Source organism: Schistocerca nitens, chromosome 2 (genome assembly GCF_023898315.1).
Source record: "Schistocerca nitens isolate TAMUIC-IGC-003100 chromosome 2, iqSchNite1.1, whole genome shotgun sequence".
Classification (NCBI taxonomy): domain Eukaryota; kingdom Metazoa; phylum Arthropoda; class Insecta; order Orthoptera; family Acrididae; genus Schistocerca; species Schistocerca nitens.
The window spans coordinates 148,745,514-148,768,033 of record NC_064615.1 but is presented as its reverse complement, the minus strand read 5'-3'; the positions used below and the strand labels follow the sequence as shown (position 1 = coordinate 148,768,033).

The 22,520-nt window shown below is 43.7% G+C and overlaps 1 protein-coding gene across 1 annotated transcript; it reads right to left on the bottom strand.

The window, feature by feature from the left end:
- Nucleotides 1-12,784: 12,784 nt before the first annotated feature.
- LOC126234887 (proline-rich protein 2-like) lies at nt 12,785-17,176 on the bottom strand. The gene is made up of 3 exons (XM_049943626.1): nt 17,047-17,176; nt 13,467-13,984; nt 12,785-12,823 (listed from the first exon to the last, which is right to left on the bottom strand). The coding sequence occupies exons 1-3, from the start codon at nt 17,174-17,176 to the stop codon at nt 12,785-12,787; spliced, it is 687 nt and encodes a 228-aa protein (XP_049799583.1).
- Nucleotides 17,177-22,520: the final 5,344 nt, after the last annotated feature.

Here is a 22,520-nt window from a genome sequence, read left to right as displayed (position 1 = left end):
AGCAAATGATCTTTTGTATTCCTCATATAACCTCTTTGGTTATCTTTAAAATTAAATAATTTTATTTAAATAATTTTGTGTAGAACTACCAATATATGCAAATGTTCTGTTTTATTTAAAATGTTTGTTTGCTGTTATGTCAACTGCTGACCTTCACATAGGGTCCTTAGTTATTTCGTATGTAAAAGTTGTTGTGGTTCCAATCGGTAACGGAACTGTGTAGCGCGCGCAAATTGTGGTTGGCCTAGGTAGAAAAGGTGGAACAACGGGTCAGTCGGGGACGAGCTACCAAACGATCAACTGCTCATGTAAAAGTTGTATATTGTGCTGGTGCCGAGAGTTATATGTTCATGCTTGCTAAGGGCTTATTTCTTTAGTGTATTGAAAGTGTGTTTAGTTTGCTCTGCTACAGTGGTCAAGATTAAGGGCCCCTGCTTAAAAGTAGTTAAAAATGCACAAAGGTACTTAATTATATAAAGTTTCAATTACTCTTGCTATTCAAGTCAAATTCTGTACAATATTGGTTTCCTCTTGTGTATTAGAAATGCATACTAATGTAGCATCAGGATCTATAGTTTGTCTATTGTGCTCATGCTACATACCCATTAATAGAAAGACAACTATCTATGAAAACAGTAACTTCTTTATTCAAAAGACAGTGAGAAGTAATCTGTTAGTGAAATACATTTAATTTTCATTCTAACTAGGGAACCTCCCCATCGCACCCCCCTCAGATTTAGTTATAAGTTGGCACAGTGGATAGGCCTTGAAAAACTGAACACAGATCAATCGCGAAAACAGGAAGAAGTTGTGTGGAACTATGACAAAAATTAGTAAAATATACAAACTGAGTAATGCATGTGTAAGATATGGAACATCAAGGAGATTGTGAGCGTAGGAGCGCCGTGGTCTCGTGGTTAGTGTGAGTAGCTGCGAATCGGGGGGGGGGTCCTAGGTTCAAGTCTTCCCTTAACTGAAAATTTTACTTTCTTTATTTTTGCAAAGTTATGATCTGCCCGTTCGTTCATTGACGTCTCTGTTCACTGTAATAAGTTTAGTGTCTGTGTTTTGCGACCGCACCGCAAAACCGTGCGATTAGTAGACGAAAGGACGTGCCTCTCCAATGGGAACCGAAAACATTTGATCGCAAGGTCATAGGTCAACCGATTCCTCCACAGGAAAACACATCTGATATATTCTATACGACACTGGTGACGGCATGTGTGTCACATGACAGGAATATGTTGTCGACCCACCTAACTTGTACACTTAGCGAATGGGTAAAAAGATTCTTCTACCTTGCCCGATTGAGGTTTTCTTGTGGATGTGATAATCACTCCCAAAAAAGTGATGAAAACATAAGAGTTTGTCACATAAACTGAAAATAAAAATTTAAACTTTTCATTCGAGGGTAGACTTGAACCTAGGACCTCTAGCTCCGTAGCTTCTCTCGCTAACCACGGGACCACGGCGCTCCTCGCCTGCCAGTGTCCTTGATGTTGCCTATCTTCGCATGGGCTACGCAGTCTGTATATTTTACTAATTTTTTTCATAGTTCCATACAACTTCTTCCTGTTTTCGCGATTGATCTGTGTTCAGTTTTTCAAGGCCTATCCACTGTGCCAACTTATAACTAAATCTGAGGGGGGTGCGATGAGGAGGTTCCCTTGTAAGTAGAAAGGTGTTTAGTAGTGAAAGACTTAATCTATGCACAATAACTAAATTTGCTGTGGACCATATCCATATTTCATGTCAGATAGGAATATGTTTGAAAAAGCAATATTGAACCTATGTCCAATTTTTGATTCTAAAGTGCACTGTAATAGTAATATTATTGAAACCACTCAGTTTGACTAAGCCCTGAAGATAATGTGTATCGTTATCTGCTATATTTATGCAAATAGTTTGTTCTGCTCTAGCTGTCAACTCCAATCTTACGTTAACATATGCAGGTGTCAGATTTCATTGCACTCGCGTGAGGCGAAATATAGGTTGTGTTTTTCCGTTAAAGTTACTCATACATACTTTCTTAAACAAGAATGTTAATCATTCTCATGCCTAATTAGGCTTGCGATCGTTTTCTTTATTCTTTGAACAGTGTGGATAAGTAAATTATTGTTTGTTACTGAATATTTACGTAATTCTGACTTTCACTTCCGATAAGCCACTTCCGTAAGGTACAACACGGTCAACATAACAAAATTCCTCTCAGAGGGTAACGCTGCTCTGTTGCGTTATACCATAACTGCTTTAACAAGATAGTTTTACTTCACGACGTGCCTCCAACTTTAAGGTTATGGTATAGCAGAAACGGACAGAAGTGTTATAATTAGACCATTCTGTTTAACAATCCTGTAATAATTCTTCACTTTCAGTGAGACGGCAGTTCATTAGCAAATCTTATCGCTGATATATTTTCTACCTGAATTGTACTCTCCCTTCTGAAGGAATCTTTGCCGGCTGGTGTGGCCGAGCGGTTCTAGGCGCTTCAGTCTGGAACCGCGCGACCGCTACGGTCGCAGGTTCGAATCCTGCCTTGGGCACGGATGTGTGTGATGTCCTCAGGTTAGTTAGGTTTAAGTAGTTCTAAGTTCTAGGGGACTGATGACCTCAGAAGTTAAGTCCCGTAGTGCTCAGAGCCATTTGAACCATCTGAAGGAATCTTTTACTTTCATCACTGTCTCTTTGTTGTATAGATGGAAGAGCAGGGGCGACAGACTGCATCCCTGTCTTAAATCCTTTTTCATCTTACCACTTCGTTTTCCTGGTCGTCCACTCTTATTTTTTCCTCGTGGTTCTTGTACTATTGTATATTATCTACGTTTCCCTATAACTTACTCCTATTTTTCTTAGAATTTCGAATCTCTTGGACCGTGCGTACCTGGTTTGAAGCTTTTGTTGATCTGAGAGACTGTAACTGTTTGTACTACATTTCGTATCCTGGATACCCCCAAATCACTTTCAAATTTAAACATATTTGCATCGTACTTGAACGTACACACGCAACACCTAATATTTCGTTACCTGCTTTTCTTCCTAGTATTGCAGGTGTAACGGCGAGCAGTGTATGTAGGCTCAAGTTCCTTGTACGCACCCGTATACCCACACACCCTTCTCGTACGCGAGTGCCGAGCGATGTGCAAATGAGCTATTTGCGAGGACAGCCACAACGCACCGGCCGCCGCCGCTTCAGGTGTCCCCGATCGCCATTCCAGTCACGTCGGCAGCGGCCCTTGTCGCCTGTCCTCCCATTTCGCACTCGCGGGAACGATTCGCGATAATTTACGATCGTCGACCGCGACAGAAGTGACGTGAATGGGGGAGAACGGGTGGAGCGAGGAGCCACTACTGTGACGAGGTCGCCGGATGCGGCCGCAGCTGCGAAGGGAAGAGCAGGCGGCGGTCTGCGGAGAGGAGGACAATTGATTCGGTGCCATTCGGACCCACTGTCTGTTTTAATGGTTTCGCCAAACGTAATGTAAAGCGGACGTCAAAAACTCACGGTAATACCGTCGTATCGAACTGCTGGGCGCCTTTTACAGCTTGCAAGCTTGATCGTTCGTTAAAGACTCAATTGGAGGACTGCCAATTTTTTCGTCGTATACCATATACCAAAAAAAAAAGCATTAGAAAATTTTATGGTTTTCTCTTTATCCTTGAAGTCGCTTTTCATAACTCACGCTAGTGAATTACGGTTTTGCTTCTTTACTGCACGATGATTAGGCGCATTTTCTGGAAAGTTAACAAGTGTGAAATGCAGTTTGGATCCTACTAAAGAGTGCAAGACGAAAGGGGTTAGTGTGTGGGGAAACTGAAAGACAGTATGTTCAGTGAGAAAGAAGTATCCAGCGTAAGTTCATTAGGATTACGTGGAAAACTCAATGCAGTGACCTGAAATCGATGAGAGGTGAAAGACTGGCTCGTCATAAGACATCAAGTGACAAACAATATTCGAAATTACCGAATTGGGAACACTTCAGTAAATTCGGTACGTGTAACACATTCATATTTGTGATGCGAAAATATTTTGTTGACGACTACATACATAGGAAGAAACGATCATCCTAATAAAACAAGGAATTACGGTTTTGCTTCTACAAACATGGTAGCAGTTACTTCTGTAAAATATCTGGGAGTATGGGTACGGAACGATTTGAAGTGGAATGATCATATAAAATTAATTGTTGGTAAGGCGGGTGCCAGGTTGAGATTCATTGGGAGAGTCGTTAGAAAATGTAGTCCATCAACAAAGGAGGTGGCTTACAAAACACTCGTTCGACCTACACTTGAGTATTGCTCATCAGTGTGGGATCCGTACCAGGTCGGGTTGACAGAGGAGATAGAGAAGATCCAAAGAGAAGCGCCGCGTTTCGTCACAGGATTATTTGGTTAGCGTGATAGGGTTACGGAGATATCTAGCAAACTCAAGTGGCAGACTCTGCAAGAGAGGCGCTCTGCATCGCGGTGTAGCTTGCTCGCCAGGTTTCGAGAGGGTGCGTTTCTGGATGAGGTATCAAATATATTGCTTCCCTCTACTTATACCATCCGAGGAGATCACTAATGTAAAATTAGAGAGATTCTAGCGCGCACGGAGGCTTTCCGGCAGTCGTTCTTCCCGCGAACCATACGTAATTGGAACAGGAAAGGGAGGTAATGACAGTGGCACGTAAAGTGCCCTCCGCCACACACTGTTGGGTGGCTTGCGGAGTATAAACGTAGAAATGTAGTAGGAAAACTAGAGCTCGCAAGGAAAGGTATAGGTGTTCGTTTTTTCCAAGCGCTGTTGGAGAGTGGAATAACGTAGAATTATTGTGAAGATGGTCCGATGAACTCGCTGCCAGGCACTTAAGTGTGATTTGCACAGTATACATGTAGATATAGATGTATAAACTTTTAAAACGATACAGCACCATTGGCCGCTAAACATTAAAAGAATTTGAGTGGCAATATTTCAACGGGTACGGTACAGTGGCCAATTAAATTTCAAAAGGGGTTAAGCTTTAAAGCTGCGGTCGACACAGGGGCCGATCGGTTGAATAGCAATTACAGTACGACCGAAATGAAGCAAGTAATGCTGTTAGACACTGAGGTCATTAACGCACTTACATTTTAATCTGAGTGGGAACACATGTTTTAAAGTAATTCCACGCATGAGTCAAGTAACTGAATCAAACTAGATCAGAAACAAGTAAAACCTCGTAAAGGTCTGGGCATGCTGCACTTAAATTACAAATAGAGCAACAGTTGTAATCTTCAGACTAATTCGGCGCAGTGGCCGTTTAGTTAAGAAGCAAAGCTCCACTAACAGCTTCTTAAGGAAACAAGTGAATAGTTCTAAAGCCTCAGTACATGCCAGACTTAAATTACAAATAGAACAACAGTTCTAATTTTCAAGTTACATTCTATACCGTTGTAAGCAAGTGACCATAAAATTTACTCAAGGTGAGCTTGAGTTTTTAAAGTTACTCCGACTCTCCAGCCGAATAACAACTTACAAGAAATCAGTAGATTCAGAATGTACTCTAAAAATACATAACTTTCAGAGCCGTACATTGCTCTGCGTAGGGGCTCCGAATCCGTGTCCCATTCAAAACACGACAACTCGGCTGTTGGTTCCAATAATATCAAACCGAAAAGTTAGCCGCCACGCTAGTGACACTGAAACACACTAAAAATGCTTCTAAGTTTGTGGCTTCTATTTGCCGGTACCACTCTCAAGCACTCACTTAACCAACAGTAAGATACCCAAGCAGACTAAAACCACAGCTACAAAGCACAGTATAATTTATAACAATAACCGAATAAAACACCAGAGGAAACACAGGATCATTAAAATTCCAAGAGCACTGCTCAGCAAAGGTCGAAAGGTGGGGAGCAGTTAACCAACGCCTTCATCCAAGATCGCCAAAATACGAAGTTTGAAGGACAAGAAGGGCGGGAATGCGATAAGGCCACACTCTTACGGACCGAATAAGGCAGTTTCCACTACTAGGAGAAATCAACTGACGCTTGTACAAAACCAGTGATTCCAAATGAATAATCTGAATCGGTCGGACACAACTAAGATCTCACATCAGCATACTTGCATATTTGTTACCGAGCCACAAACAACCGACAGACAAAACCAATAACTGAATGGCCAAGAGAAAATCGTAAGCTCAAGCACACACACACCAACCCGTGCGCGTGGTACCAGTGGAAAAGTCGCTTCGAGAGGCGTGGGGATCACGTCTCCACTTGCCGCCCGGACCTCAGACAGCCTCCGACTAAACGCTGGCGTTCCTCACATGCCACTCCCACTTTTGCTCCCTCCTCAGACTGAACGCGGTCGCAGCGCCTCGTTACTCGGCAGCGCCGTCTGTGAAACTCAATGTGAAGCCACCAACTCCGGATGACGAAGCGGACAATTCAAACACGAACGAGCCGGCACGGATGAAAGAAACTAAGTAATGAAAGAAACGGAGATCAATTTCTTTCTGTCCAAGAGGAGGTGAACTGATACAAAGCGATGAAAATGGCACCGAAACGGCAGTTCTGCCGTTGCGGTAAGTCATGGAACGCATGTCTAAGCAAACGAATGATATCTTCAAAAAATGGCTCTGAGCACTATGGGACTCAACTGCTGTGGTCATTAGTCCCCTAGAACTTAGAACTCCTTAAACCTAACTAACTTAAGGACAGCACACAACACCCAGCCATCACGAGGCAGAAAAAATCCCTGACCCCGCCGGGAATCGAACCCGGGAACCCGGGCGTGGGAAGCAAGAACGCTACCGCACGACCACGAGATGCGGGCATGATATCTTCATAGGGTTTGTGAGTCGTAAGGAAACTGTAAGAAATAGAAGTCCGACCCGATAAAGGCATGTCAAAGACGGGGTAGCAACTGACTATATCTTTCCAAATACACTGTGCATCAATATGATTCATCCGATTACATATATTATGTTGTGTGGGAAGGCAAACTGCTTGGTTTTCAATGAGGTAGCTGTATCCGGAAATGCAAGGCTTGGGAGTTGGAGAACGTCAAGGTTGAGAACGAACGGTTGTGACTGTTTGTTACGATTCGATTTGGTTCCTGGATGCAACCCTTTAGCTGTGTTCTTTAGACGTACGAACTGAGCTTAATAATACTCCTGCGCATGCGCTATGTTTCTCCACACAGCCCTGGCGCGCATCCACCTGCGGACCTTGTGTGGACGGCCAGTGCAGTAACGTTGTTGGCAGCAGTGCGACATATACCAGTACACAGCTACGAAGTGACCGACATGGTGCTTTCATGTGGCAAAGTGGGTTGCAGTGGGAGAGCTGCTGCAAGATTGTATGCGGAACGTTTTCAAAGCAGACCTACCGCCCATCATTCCACGTTAGCGGCCATCAAGAACCGCCTCAGAGAAGCCGGCAAGTTGCACGTAGGTATTTGCTGCCTGATGTGTGTTCGTTGTACAGTGAAATAGCAGCACTTTGTGATTGGTACTTGCGAATACTATCCCCAGTCTACTAGCCGACACGTGATGCTGGTGGTTCAGGCTCGGCTCGAACAATGCAGATGGGACCCAGGCACGAGCACGTGATTGGTAGCATAGGCGCTGTACACGGGTAAAGGTACCGTGCAACGTGTTGTTCATGAACTCCGATTCCATCCATACGATCTGCAGAAAGTCTAGACATTACGGAAGGAGGACTACCCAGGGTATTTTTTTTGTTTTTGTTTTTCTTTTTTTTCCAAGTTGGAACAACAGTATTCACAACAATACATACTCCAGCCACAATTCCCGAGCTTGGCGCTATTCGTGGGTGAATGCACGTTTGATACTAAAATGTAAACTTTCACGGCCGGAAATATCATGTCCATTATAATTATCCGGGCTGTTATGTCGTGGTCGGTTGATGAATTCCGTGGTGATTCCCAACGTTTCGTCTCCGACTGCGGGAGACATCTTCAAGGGGGTCCGCAGCTTGATGGAAGGTCCAGTGTGTGTGTGTGTTGGACCTTCCATCAAGCTACGGACCCCCTTGAAGATGTCTCCCGCAGTCGGAGACGAAACGTTGGGAATCACCACGGAATTCATCAACCGACCACGGCATAACAGCCCGGATAATTATAATGGACATGAATGCACGTTTACTAGACAAGGCATATTAAATTTAGACAACAAGAATGTCTGACTGGACGAAAATCCTCGTGCACAGGTGATTCAAAATCACTGAGATCTGGTGACCATATCTGCTGCCAAACAAACTAACAGGACTGGTCTACGAGGCGTGTTTTTTAAGTAGGTACCGTTTTGAAACTAAAAAAGACGTGCTAAGATATCTCAAAAATTATATTTTTACTTGAAAGCCTGTATGTTAATCTACTTTTCTGCGTAATTTCCGTCAATATTGAGGCACTTGTCATAACGTTGTACCAGTTTTTTAATACCCTCCTGATTAAAGTCTGCCGCCTGACTTGTTAACCACTGCATCACCACTATTTTGACTTCGTCATCGTCTTGAAGATGCTGACCGCCCAGGTGTTTCTTCAAGTGCAGGAACAGATGGTAGTCACTGGTCGCAAGATCTGGGCAGCACTGAGGATGATTTAGAGTTTCCCATCGAAAAGATGTGATGAGATCTTTGGTCTGATTCGCCACATGCGGACGGGCATTGTCTTGCAGCAAAACAATGCCTTTGCTCAACTTCCATGGACTATTCCTTTGATTCTGGTGTGACGTAGGCCACCCATGTTTCATCGCCCGTAACAATTTGGCTTAAGAAATCACCGTCGTTGTGGTACCGCTCAAGGAAAGCCAATGCACTGTCTAACGTTTGGTTTTGTGCACATCCGTCAACATTTTGACGTACGGCACACCTGTAACGTCAGCGGAGGACCTTACTGCTCGAGGCCACGGAGCGACTGAAGTACTTCAAAGACAACTGCACATATTGGCTCATGTGCATGAGGCTCAGCACCGCCGCAGGCTCTGCATTGACGCAGGAGGTATGCACTTCGAAGCTTATTTGTAATGTAAACAACACGATGTGCTATTACAATGCTGGGTTTATTGACGTAATGCACATCCACCTGACTTCGACGCTATCCACCGCCCAAGCCGTGCGTTTCCGGAAAGGGATTCCTTCTTGAAAACCTCTGTCAGCGTGCGTTTCCGCACACCATACTAAGCTTGTTGGTATTGTTTTTATCTTTTTTTGATGATAGATGAAGTGCCTAAAACTTCCAACGCAAGTATTGTGAAAGTGTGAACTGCTATTGAAGTGTGGTTTTCACAGAATGGATAGGTAGTCAGGGACTCGTATTGGCACAGATTGTAATAAAACATAGAAAGTGTATTTTTCAGTAGATCCATTGTGGATGACGAACTGCGACAGTGATTTAATCTCATGTTTATTTGGTAATAAATGTGTAACCAGTCGCTTTTTTACGATTTATTCGACCATATAAACACAAGTGTATTTTTGTGCAAACGTACACTTTTAAAATGGAACATTCTCCTATTTTCCAATAACAAACAAAAACTAGGGTACATTAAAATGTCAATGGTGTTTGTTGGAGGATTCTAGTGCGATTCGTTTACGAGATATTGTAGTTCGAAAAATTTCCACACTCGAACTTGTTTGTGCCATTAAACCTGAGTAGTTGCTAGGTCGATGTTATGTTTGCTTACAGTGTGCTTGTATGCTCCTTGAGTACACTGAGACTTGCTATTCAGTTAGTGCTTGACTCTTCAGGCAGTAAGTACTCAGTGGACGACAGGATTTACCTATGCAGAAAAAGCCTACATGTTCATGATGTATGGAGAGTAGGAAGAACGCAGTTCGTTCTTGCATGTACATACAACTTTCAGACTCTTTTCGGAATTACGGTTAGGATTACGATTATCATTTGCCTTTCATTTGTGTTCAATGTGTTCTCTGACATAGGCACAACAAGTATCTCAAACTAATGCACTTTTGGAATAACTGAAGACACTACTGTTGCCAAATTGCATCACTATGCATCCACAGTTTTTGTTAATATCCACAAACCCGCAAAAAAGAAGAAACACATACTGTGGGGTTGGGCGACCAAGTAGGCCAATCGACCCGTGCTCGGTACTAATATGTTCCAAAACAGCTAAGCGCGAAAATGAGAATTTTCAGTCGTTGGTATCTCGGGTTTTATTGATCAGAGAATAAGGGGTCAAGCTCTTTGGATAGTCCTTTGCCTATCGTTTGAACGGGCACACTGTAACTATCACTTAATACGGGGCCAAAATTTAAATATTACACGCTCCATCCAACTAAGGCAAATTTAGCAAATAGGTTGTTTCTTTTGCAGTAGATGTGGTCTTAGTTGGGCCTTAGGTGGCTTGTGAAAGCAACATTTGACCGTGATCCGTTCCTGAGGAAATCACGAACAATTATGGTTTTTGGGTACCAAAAGTATCTATTGTGTGGATGACCATTTCTACAATTTTTATTCATGGCTGACCGTCGAAATTTTTATCACATGACCTTAAGGTGATATTCTGTGGAACTTCGAAACTTGTTTTAGTATCATTATCTATTGCCGAGTTTCAGAGGTCAGAGTTAACCCCCCCCCCCCCCACTATGCAGAAAACCACAAAAGCCGGTTTTAACCGATTTTGCACCGTAGAGCATAATTATCTAAATAACTAACCATAGCAAATAGCTCAAAATTTTTCTGTAGACATTTATCTAGAAACACCATTTTCCCATTGTCGAAAATCTTTATCCCTTATCAAGATGCCCCCGAAATAGTGATTTCTCGGTACCAGAACCGTCAATTTGGTGATTGCTGCTTCTATAATAGTCAAAATTTAGCATATGTTCTTAAAATGATGTTCTTGAGGAACCTTGCAACATTTGTTAGATATCATTGTTCGTCACAGAGAACCACAGGTTATGCACGTAATACCTCGTCTGAGGCGTTAATAATTTTTTAACTGACCTAGTGAATACATGACAAGTGTTCTGGGGTCATTGCAAGGGCTCTGAGGGCTCGAAAGTATGGTTTTAGTCACCATTATTCACCAGTAAAACAATTTTGAACATGGCAGATGTTTGCACAACGGTATGCACAAATTTGAAAAATATGTAAAAATCTGTCAACCGGTTGCATAGGTATACTGTATACCTTGACCAGGTTTCTTCACCTCTAAGGGTCAAGGTATATAGAAAACCTATGCAACCGGTTGGCAGATTTTTATATATTTTTCACCAGTAAAACTTTATGATGCTTTGTCTCTGTGTAATGGACATTTCACGCTTATACAGGCTGTCTTGAACCAAAAATTATTCGATGGTGCCATCTGGCGGTGTAAACACCTCACAAATTCAGTTCAATACTTGTAAATGAAACACCTCAGGTTTTGGTACACAGTAGGTGTAGCCCAAAAACGTTGTGCATTTTTATGTAAAGCAGTGTAAAGAGAACTAGCGTTGAACAGGAGAAAATTTTGTGTTAACCCTATATTATGCCTACAGTGAAGAAAAGGGTTGCTGGAGATTTACTATAACCGTGAATTAGAAAATATTTAAAGAAAAATTGCATGAATTAAATTAATATTGCGTAAACCCCAAGAACACTTTTTACTTCCGGAAACTTCAAAAGCAAGCCTATGTATGAAAAGTTTCAGAATCCTGTTAAAATTCTGATAATAAAATACTTTTATAGTGAAAACAGTAAAACACTCTGAAGTTTATTTGATAAATAAGGATATAGTATACTGTAATTTTGCTTACGAGTATCAGTTACACTCAGATAAACTTGCATTTAAACATGAATGATTGGAAATATTACGTTAAGTAGCATGTAAACAAAGATCGCGTACTTTGAGACCTGTCAGATACAAAGTTCCCTCCAATGCGTCAATTTGAAGCAACGGCGAGTGACCTACTTCTTTGTAATTGGTCGGTATAAATAACTTTAATGGCGGATGCTTCAACTTACACTTCTGGCCACATGTCACAGTACAACACATAAATTCTCCTGCCTAAACTGCTGTATAGACACGTCAAAGCACACCCCTCCCAAAGACTCACACCACGAACACAACGACTAGTACAAATACAATGAAAAGCAAAAACAAATAAATGTTGCCATTAACTACTGTTAGTGGTGGGGTCAGCAATCACTGAAGGCGAACGGTCTTTACAATACACTACGATACCTTTTATTTACGGAGAGAAACATTAAGAGATAGTCTATTAAAAAGCAAAAAGAAATTAAATTGTTTACAGTTGTGAGTTTCTTGAAGAGAGGAATTGTTTTGAGTCTTATCTGTTCTGGGTCGGCGTGATGTGGCGACGGCGGTAGAAGCAGTTCGAAGTTGCTGATATGAATCTTATAAGTTCAACCAGTCGTGTCACTGGCATTAGTATATCCTATTTCCTTACATCCTGCTTCGGCTGGCAATGGTAACAAGTTGCGTAGGCCGGGACGAAGTAACTGTTTATGCGGCACTTGAAGGTCGTATTAGTTCAACTGCAACTTTCACACACGTTAGTTTGGCACGGAACATACATGGTGTATAAATTAACATTTCATTTCCTGTAATTTGCCAATTGCGAAGTTAGACAGTTCATCTGCTGTTAATATTCACGGGTCAGGATAACACTGTTCCCACGAAGACAGTCAATTACGTAGCAATACAGTTCATAGTCTCCACATTGGCAGTTAGTGTTTCAGCATATGTCATATATCGTAGTCAAGAAAATGAGCAATATTAAATTCACAGTTTACGTAATGCAGTCCAATTCTAAACCGAAGACAATACTGTCAGTTCGCGAGTGCATTGTCACTGCCGCAAGCATCATTCTGCAAAAACCAACAGCGTTTACGTAGTACAACTTTTGTGACGGCCTTCGTAGCGACAACACTTCGCTGTAGAAACGGCCTACGAAGTCACCGCCACACTTTTAATCGCGGGCCGACCGGTCCGCTGGAACAGTGAACAGAAAGATGAAAACCCAGACACTCGGATTAAATGAAAGTCGGTACTTATCTTTATTAACGACGATACAGAACACAGTGGTGAACATGGTCTACAGAAAACTGTCTAGTTCGAGTCGGAGCGGCTAGGTCAGCGTCGGCTGACGACAAACAACAACTCTGCTGCGATGAACACACAACTGACTAGCAGGTACACAATTCGGTGGCGAGTCTACAACTGAGCGGCGAATCCAAAACTGTCCTAGCGCTCGCGACTCCAGCGCTTAAGAAGCCAGAAGCCAGCGGTGGCGCGCGCAGACATGCGGCGATTTCCTGTATCGCTGGCGCTGCTTATGCGGACGGCGTCCGGACTTTGATGCTGCCAACCTTTTTGGCAGCGGGCTCGGTTGGCATTACTGGCTAGGATATAACACTCCTCCCCCCCAAATCGCCGCACCGTCGTTGGATAATGACGTGGCGAGCGTCGACGGTGGGGGAGGGGTCTGGCCGCAGACGTAGCAGAAGAGACCGGGGCGGAGACTGTTGTCGGTGGCAGTCCCCGGTCCGCACCCCAGCATTGGCTGCGCGGGGCCTCGGGAAACACCGACTGAAAACCGAGGTCAGGGTGCACGCCTGTGACCACGGGCGCAGCTTCTGGTACTGGACGCGACGGGGCGTCGGGACCCACGAAGAGAGGCAGCGTCTCCTGACGCTGCGGCGACGGCTGCTGAGTGGGCGCCGGACAAGGCGCTGCGGTGTCAGACTCCTTGGGGGTGCCCAAGGAAAGCGGCTGCAGTACAGGCTGCACAGCCACCGCTTGGGAAGGCGGCCCGGCTGCGGGGTCGACGTCCATCAGCTCCGAAGGCGGTGGCGACTGAAGAGGGACCTCAGGCGCCGGAGCGACCACCCGGGGCGCTCCCGTATGAAGCTGCGCGGGAGGCATCAACGGGACGGGCTGTCGGCGTGGTAGCGGCGACGGCTGCTGCTGCTGCCCTGGGGGCGGCAGCGAAGTCGGAAGGCGCGGCTGGAACCCGCCGCTGACCAAATCTGTGGACAAAGAACGAGCGGCAGAATCCGGGCGGCCAGCGCGGCGCAATGGTTCTGATGCCTCCTGTGCACCCCAGTAGCACCTTGAACAGTATAAAAACCGCGACCCTGGACACTTATCACGGTACCACGTTCCCAACGACGGCGACCGTGATAAACTCTGAAATAAACGGCGTCGTTGCGCCGAAAACGCGTGCGATTCTCAGAAGCGGCGGGTCGATCCGGGGGGTGCAACAACCGTAGTAGGGTGCGATGACGACGGCCGTGGAGAAGCTCCGCAGGCGAAGGGCCGTCGCGTGGCGTGGTCCGGTACGATGACAGGAACGTGATGAGGGCTTGCTGACGAGAGTGCGTAGCACGAAGGCGGTCCATATGATCCTTGAATGTGCGTACAAAACGTTCCGCTGCACCATTCGATTGAGGGCGGAACGGCGGAGTAAGAACATGGCGAATGCCATTGGCAGAACAAAAGCTTTCAAATTCAGCAGAGGTAAATTGTGGACCATTGTCAGACACTAAAACTTCTGGAAGACCCTAAATACAAAAAATTGAAGTCAACGCCTGTATAATTTGTGCAGACGTTGTAGACTGCATGGGCACAACAAACGGAAAATTACTAAATGCATCTATCACGATGAGCCAACGAGAATTCCAATATGGACCAGCGAAATCAATATGTACTCGTTGCCAGGGACCAGCAGGGCGTGCCCACTCAAAATAGCGTTGAGGCGGAGCAGCTTGGTGTTCGGCACACGTCGAACAATCTGTAGACATCTGCGTAATCTGCTTATCAATACCGATCCATGTACAATGACGTCGGGCAAGCTGCTTGGTGCGGACCACTCCCCAATGACCTTGATGCAACAAGTCGAGGACCTTGGATTGGAGCACTTGGGGAACTACTACACGAAGCTGGTCATTCTCGGTGCGTAACAGCAAAACTCCGTGCGAAACAGATAACAGATGACGTTGCGGATAATAGCGACGAACCACAGGATCCGATATGTCCTTCGCCTTGGACGGCCAACCACGTTGAACAAAACGTAATAGTAAACTCAGATGAGGATCCGTAGCTGTCTCACGTGCCACCTGACGATAATCAAGCGGAAAATCCCGGAGGGATTGATGCTCCTCGGCGTCAATCTGATGGCAAGAGTCGTCAGAGGAATCGAAGACCTCATCCGCAGCAATCGGCAATCGAGAAAGCGCGTCAGCGTTTGCATGCTGAGCTGTAGGGCGATACAGTATCTCATACTGGTATTGTGATAACAAAAGAGCCCAACGTTGTAGTCTCTGAGCTGTCCGCTGAGGAACTGGTTTAGACGGATGAAACAGCGACGTCAGGGGCTTGTGATCTGTGACTAAATAGAATGGTCTACCATAGAGGTAGTGATGGAATTTTGTGACACCGAACACAATAGCCAATGCTTCCTTGTCCAATTGGCTATAATTACTCTGGGCTTTGTTTAACAATTTAGATGCGAACGCAATAGGACGTTCGGTGTTACCGACTCGGTGAGACAACACAGCACCGAGACCGCAAGAAGAAGCATCACAAGCTAACACCAGAGGCTTGTTAGGGTCGTAATGGACCAGACAACGATCATTCAATAAAGCCTCTTTTAGCTGCTGAAAGGCTGATTGGCAATCAGCTGACCACACAAACGGAACATTCTTACGGCGGAGACGATGCAACGGTGCAGCAATCTGTGATGCATTAGGTATAAACCTAATATAATATGTCAATTTGCCAAGAACTGCTTGCAATTCATGCAGATTGCGAGGGGCGGGCAAATCACGAATAGCTGCTAAATGTGACTGGGAGGGATGAATGCCTTGAGCATTAATAACATGTCCCAGATACTCCAACTCCGTAAGGAAAAATGAACATTTATCGATGTTGCAACGTAGGCCTGCCTGAGACAACACTGTAAACAAACACTCCAAATTACGGAAATGTTCAGCAGGCGTCCGACCGGACACAACAATATCGTATAAATAGTTGCAACACGATGGCACATTAGCCAGAAGTTGTGACAAAAAACGTTGAAAAACAGCTGGAGCTGACGCACAACCAAAAGGGAAACGCAGAAAACGGAACAACCCCAACGACGTGTTTATGACAAAATACTGTTGTGATTGCTCGTCGAGGGGCAATTGCAAATATGCTTCACGGAGATCAATTTTGGAAAAGAAACGAGCTTCCCCTAACTTATCCATCAGCTCGTCCGGTCTAGGTAAAGGAAAAGAATCAATGACAGTCTAAGGATTAACTGTCGACTTAAAATCAGCACACAAACGTAACTTTCCAGACGGTTTCTTTATAATAGCTAAGGGAGAAGCCCACTGGCTCGCTGAAACGGGTTGAATAACACCGTTGTTTTGCCAACGACGAAGTTCATCTTCTACAGGTGCCCGGAGGGCGTGAGGCACTGGACGAGCACGAAAAAATCGAGGCTGAGCATTATCTTTTAACGTAATATGAGCGGCAAAGTTCGCAGCACAACCGAGTTCGTCTTTAAATATGTCACTGTATCGTTTACACAAATCGGTTATGCTGTCTTGAGGAACAACAACAGAATTAAGTTGCAACACATTGTCTTGGATAGACAGGCCAAACAAGTCAAAACAGTCTAATCCGAAAATGTTTACACTGTCTGTAGCGCGGAGCACTGTGAATGAAACTGTTTTTGTATTGCCACGGAATGTGGCTGGCAAGCTACATACACCTAACACAGGAATTTGTTCTCCACTATAAGTAGCCAAAGAATGTTTTGCCGCTGAAAGTTTAGGGCGGCCGATAGCCGCATACGTAGCACTATTTATGAGAGTCACAGACGCACCAGTGTCTAATTGAAAATTGAAGGTCTTATCCTGGATGCGTAGCTTCACAAATAGTTTATTACACTGTCTCTGGATCGGTGCAGCGGAGGCGGAAGACACAAAATCAGCGCGTTTAGCGCGTGTTCGCTGCTTACGACAACTCGTGGGTTGGGCGGGTGGAACAACAACTCCCGCTTCACTAGCAGTCTGTACATTACTTTTTACAGCGTTTGAATTACGCTTGGGTCGCATAGCAGAGGGCTGGGTGGGTGGCTTATTGCGAACAAGTTTATTACCCACACGAACCGTGGAAGAGTCTTTAAACGCGACCTTCTGGGCGGGCTGGCTTTGAAGAACATGAATATCCATGGGCTGGGCAGCACTAGAATTGTTCTTGCGTTTACGCAAACAAACAGTCTGGATGTGTCCTTTCCTTTGACAAAAGTGACAAACCGCGTTTCTTAACGGGCAACGTTCACGAGGATGAGCAAGAACACACTTAGGGCAAGACTTAACTCTATCATTTTGCACACGCGGCTGACGAATGTGTTTAACATGACACGGCCGGCTAGTGTTTACAGTCTGACTCTGCCGGTGGGGCCGCGGGCGTGACATAACTTGCTTAGCACAGGCAATTTGAGAAATACATGGCTGATCTAACTCACACTCAGCATAGTCAAAAGTATCTTGGGCTTCAATAATGTTCATCACAGTCTCTAATGACGGGTCAGGCAACTTTAAGATAGCAGCACGAATACGAGAATCTGCAATGTTTTGAGTAATAGCGTCTCGTAACATGACATCACTGTAGGAAGCTCCACACACACAATTAAATCGGCACTGACGGGAGAGGCCCCATAAATCTGTTAACCACTGTTTATTAGATTGATGTGGCAGTTTCTTTAATCTGAAGAACTTGAATCTGGCCGCTGCCACATGAACTCGCGACTCGAAATACTCAGCAAGCTTGGTAACAACGACGTCATAGTCTAAAGCTTCTGGCTTGGATTCCGGGAACAACTTACAAAGTAGTCTATAGACTTCCACGCCTGCAGTGGAAATTAAATAAAGCTGCCGCTCATTACCTGTGATTTTGTAGACTGACATGTGCGCCTGCAACTGCGCGAAATATTCTTGCCATTCTTCTCGTGATGCCTCAAAAGCACGAAAAGGCGGTGCTGCCTGTGCTTGTTCCTTGTGTGGTGGTGGATTAGCCGCTTGTTTGGCGATTGCTTCCACCAGACTTTGTATTTGCTGACTCTGTAACAAGATCAACTGTTGTAAATCGACAGACATAGTGAACACAAATCAAACCAGCCCCCAAAATTCTATCTCAAGAAACAAGTTAAACCAGCCCTGCACACGAGTTCGGAAGTCCTCGTCGCCAGTTTTGTGACGGCCTTCGTAGCGACAACACTTCGCTGTAGAAACGGCCTACGAAGTCACCGCCAAACTTTTAATAGCGGGCCGACCGGTCCGCTGGAACAGTGAACAGAAAGATGAAACCCAGACACTCGGATTAAATGAAAGTCGGTACTTATCTTTATTAACGACGATACAGAACACAGTGGTGAACATGGTCTACAGAAAACTGTCTAGTTCGAGTCGGAGCGGCTAGGTCAGCGTCGGCTGACGACAAACAACAACTCTGCTGCGATGAACACACAACTGACTAGCAGGTACACAATTCGGTGGCGAGTCTACAACTGAGCGGCGAATCCAAAACTGTCCTAGCGCTCGCGACTCCAGCGCTTAAGAAGCCAGAAGCCAGCGGTGGCGCGCGCAGACATGCGGCGATTTCCTGTATCGCTGGCGCTGCTTATGCGGACGGCGTCCGGACTTTGATGCTGCCAACCTTTTTGGCAGCGGGCTCGGTTGGCATTACTGGCTAGGATATAACAACAACGTGCATTTAGAATGTCCATCATGAAGATAAATTTCAAACCGTGCCTAACACACGGAAGCCCGGTATCAATATCGCGTTCAACGCACACCATTACTACACACAATACTTACTTTCGTAGCACCACGCTCACGAGCCATCCGCGACTGTCTGTCACACTGCTCGACTCGACAACTATCGATACCTCTCTCGCTCCACAGTTCTTACAACACTTCTGCCTATTGCATTCCGTTTCATCCAATACATTTAATAAAAATATTTGAAAGATCAGTAATAAAATATAAGTCTTTACACAAGGAACCTGTATAGCAAAACAGCAAAGTAAACATAGTCACACTTCATGTTCTACGCTATGTAACCAAATGAAAAATATTCTACATTATCAGAAATATATCTATGAAGTATATAACTGCCCACGTCGTGTTGTGCCGACTCCACTGTAGCTTGAATGGATTTTTAAGTTTGTTTACATACCCGACTTGTAATTTCACCACACAAGTGTCCAGGGTTGAGCAGTTATTGCCCGATAACGACACGCAATACAGTTTGTTATAGCGGAGTTCGCCGCTATTAATTATGTTTTCAGATTTAATTTTATTACTCGTACAGAGACTCAACGTTCCTTTGTTTAACAGTGCGTCGTCAAAATAAGTATGAAATACTAATGTCTTTGCAATACATAATGTCGACTATTGAGTTAAAGTTCGTACCTATTTTGCCATTTTAGAGAAGAGAAACGTTAAGTGCTTCTGCTTCTATAGTCTCAGTATCAAATGTTCAGTAATTTCAATTTACTTTCTATCTCAGTTCAGTATTTAACACAAATTATAGATCAATGTCATTTCAGAAATATTACGTCGGTTCCACACTAACGGAATAACACGTAATTGTCATTTAACATCACTTTTATTAATAATCCTTTTTCTTATGACGTAAATGTTAATGATCACTATCCAGGAGGAAAAAGGGATTGATCCTAATCATGAGATAATAGCTTTTAATGAGCCTGTAATCGTTAATTAAATAAAAGTCACGTTCAAGGATGATATGTGAACAACTTTCGTTACGTCCGTTTTCATGTATCTGTCAAAACTAATCCTGTCGCCCACAATTCAAATTAACACTGACGTTAACCCCTTTTGTCGGAACATCGAATCGTAACTATTATGTGAAAGTTTATTATAGTCCACGAATTAATTCCTTTCAGATACGCGCACGACCGAACAGCAGAACGGAACACAAACGATTTGTTTTAACAACCGAACAACGCAATGACGTTACATTACGACAATGTCCGCCCAATGAACATCTCTTTGACTTTATCTTTTCTGCTCTGCTTAATTAAATTATTCCTAATTACAATTTATTCAGCTATTTAACGAAAACATCTAACAATAAATAAAATAAATTTATCCCAACGTAAAAGATTCGTTATAAGTACAAGGTAGTAAAGAAAAGGAAAAAAATATATCCCGTTATTAGTTATGGATTCATACTACTTATTTGTTGTTTATATGTGTCAAAGTATATAAATGTGTCGGAGTACATAAATAAAGTCAAAACCTTCCTGATATACAGAATTAGTTTTTTGTAAGCAGCACACCCTATTGTAACAGGAAAACGGACCAGCTAAGCAGCGCTCCTGTTGGAGTACAAGAAAGGAAAATATGTTCCTCTCTAAAAGACTGAGAGAAAAGTGGGAAATCAGATGCCTCGATTCCCATTCTGCCAGAGGAGATAGTGATGGTCAGTGAGTGACAGTGGCAGTAAGAAAGAAAGATAGATGAAGATACTAGCAGTGGGTTGAAAAGGGAGTGGAAATGAAAAAGAGAGACGAGTGGAGACCATACATAGGCTGGGGGAGGGGTCTAGACCCTTCTCCCGATTGGTGAACTTTAAAACGAAAAAATTTACCGACTTTTCCCCATCCCCTTCACCCGCCTGTTAAAGTGTCCCGATCTAGGGGGTCAAGACTCCTAGCAAACCACGCCCAAGGTCAAGTATGAATGCGAGACAATGGTGGTTGAAGAGAAAACTATTGGACTCCAATAGTTGTCGGTAGATACAAGGAATGATCATGTTGTTTATATCAGAGATCTGCAGACACGGTTTGTCTTAGTTTAGCTCCTCCAATGATTACACGCAACTGAATTTTATCAGATCTACTTTTGTCAGGGAAGGCAGAGATTATGTAATTTAACATCTTCTGCTAAAGTGGATGTACAAGGAGCATTTTTCAGCTGTGGTACAACGCGTAATCCATGACTCAAGGCATCCTATTGTCAGAACATGCAAGTGTCAAAATTTTAGGCGTATTCCCACAACTGTGGAAAAAAAACAGATGAACGAGTGAGAGACCAATCTAGTTGCTTGGGGTTGGTTCTACCGGCAAACACGTAGATCCGCAAGTTAAAGTTGGGAACCAATATAAACTTAAGAGTTCCGATACGTAAGTCAAAATTCACCAAAAACTTCTCTTTTAATTCAAGTAGAAGATACAGTCTTGCGAAAGCAGATGGAACTTTTTTGAAATACCTTGTATAATAGATACAGAATATGGAAATTACGGAAAAAGAAACAAAATAAATAGCTTCATTTTATCACACTATAAAATAGCCATCGCAGTTTGTCTATGCGGACACTGGTTTCATACGATCTCACCTGTAAAATCATAACACGGTATTTTTATCGTCTGCGCAAGGCACACATCTCTTGTAGTACTTGTGTTTATCGTTACGTTTACTTTTCATTAATTACAAAAAAAGGAATGAAGTTGATTACTAATGACAGGAAGTCGTTAGACAATTTTATACAGGGTATTCTTAAAACTGATGCCACTCACAGTCACTAATAGCTATCTCATCAAGTAGACTTCATTCCAAATAATCATTAGACACGCGGAAATTGCAAATTTGGTTACGTGAAAAACATTGTTTTGTCAAAAATAAGTCCGACCCAAGCGAATTAATTCTGAACCAGTACAGAAAAAAATGGTTCAAATGGTTCTGAGCACTATGGGACTCAACTGCTGAGGTCATTAGTCCCCTAGAACTTAGAACTAGTTAAACCTAACTAACCAAAGGACATCACAAACATCCATGCCCGAGGCAGGATTCGAACCTGCGACCGTAGCGGTCTTGCGGTTCCAGACTGCAGCGCCTTTAACCGCACGGCCACTTCGGCCGGCGAACCAGTACAGAAAATCCAAGAAAATTTACAGTGACATTGGTGTTACTAAAAGTGCTCACATAACGACAAATGGGAGAATTTTCTTGTCTGTTACATCCTTTGGATCATTTTACTCTCTTATCTAGCTTAACACAAAAATAGCATAGAATTTTTTTTGGATATATATGGCACTTGTGCTACGTAAATTGAGCGTCAACTTTATACTTGCAGTGGCTTTGTTTGTACGTTTTCTTTGCAGTCGTACTGTTGTGTTTAGTTAGAAACAAATAAACAGGAAGAGAACGTTGTCGTGATTTTCATTCTTTTTAGGTGGTTTATCACAACTGAAAATCGACCCAAAGTCGAGTTCAGTGAATTCGCTCCTTCAGTTTCAAATTTGGTCGTGCCTCTTTTCAAGCAAACGAACGTGAAAATGTTTCAAAATAACTACAAATTACAACGCGGACAAACTGCACGTTATGTTACCTTATTAGCAGTAAGTAACTAAGGACGTGGGTTGCAAGATCTACTGTTACATGAAACGACTGGCACAGGAGAGGAACTGGTGGCGTGGCGCATCAAACAGTCGTAAGACTGAGGACTAAACGAAAAAAGCAATCGTTTCGTCAAGGACTGTTCTGG

Excerpts from the sequence above, each read along its gene's own strand:
- LOC126234887 (XM_049943626.1), bottom strand. The coding sequence starts at position 17,176 with ATGGATATTCATGTTCTTCAAAGCCAGCCCGCCCAGAAGGTCGCGTTT. Across the intron at positions 13,985-17,046 it reads CTCTGCTATGCGACCCAAGC|ATTTGGTCAGCGGCGGGTTC; the intron begins GTAATTCAAACG and ends CTTTGTCCACAG. Across the intron at positions 12,824-13,466 it reads CGACAACAGTCTCCGCCCCG|AATGATGCTTGCGGCAGTGA; the intron begins GTCTCTTCTGCT and ends TGGTTTTTGCAG.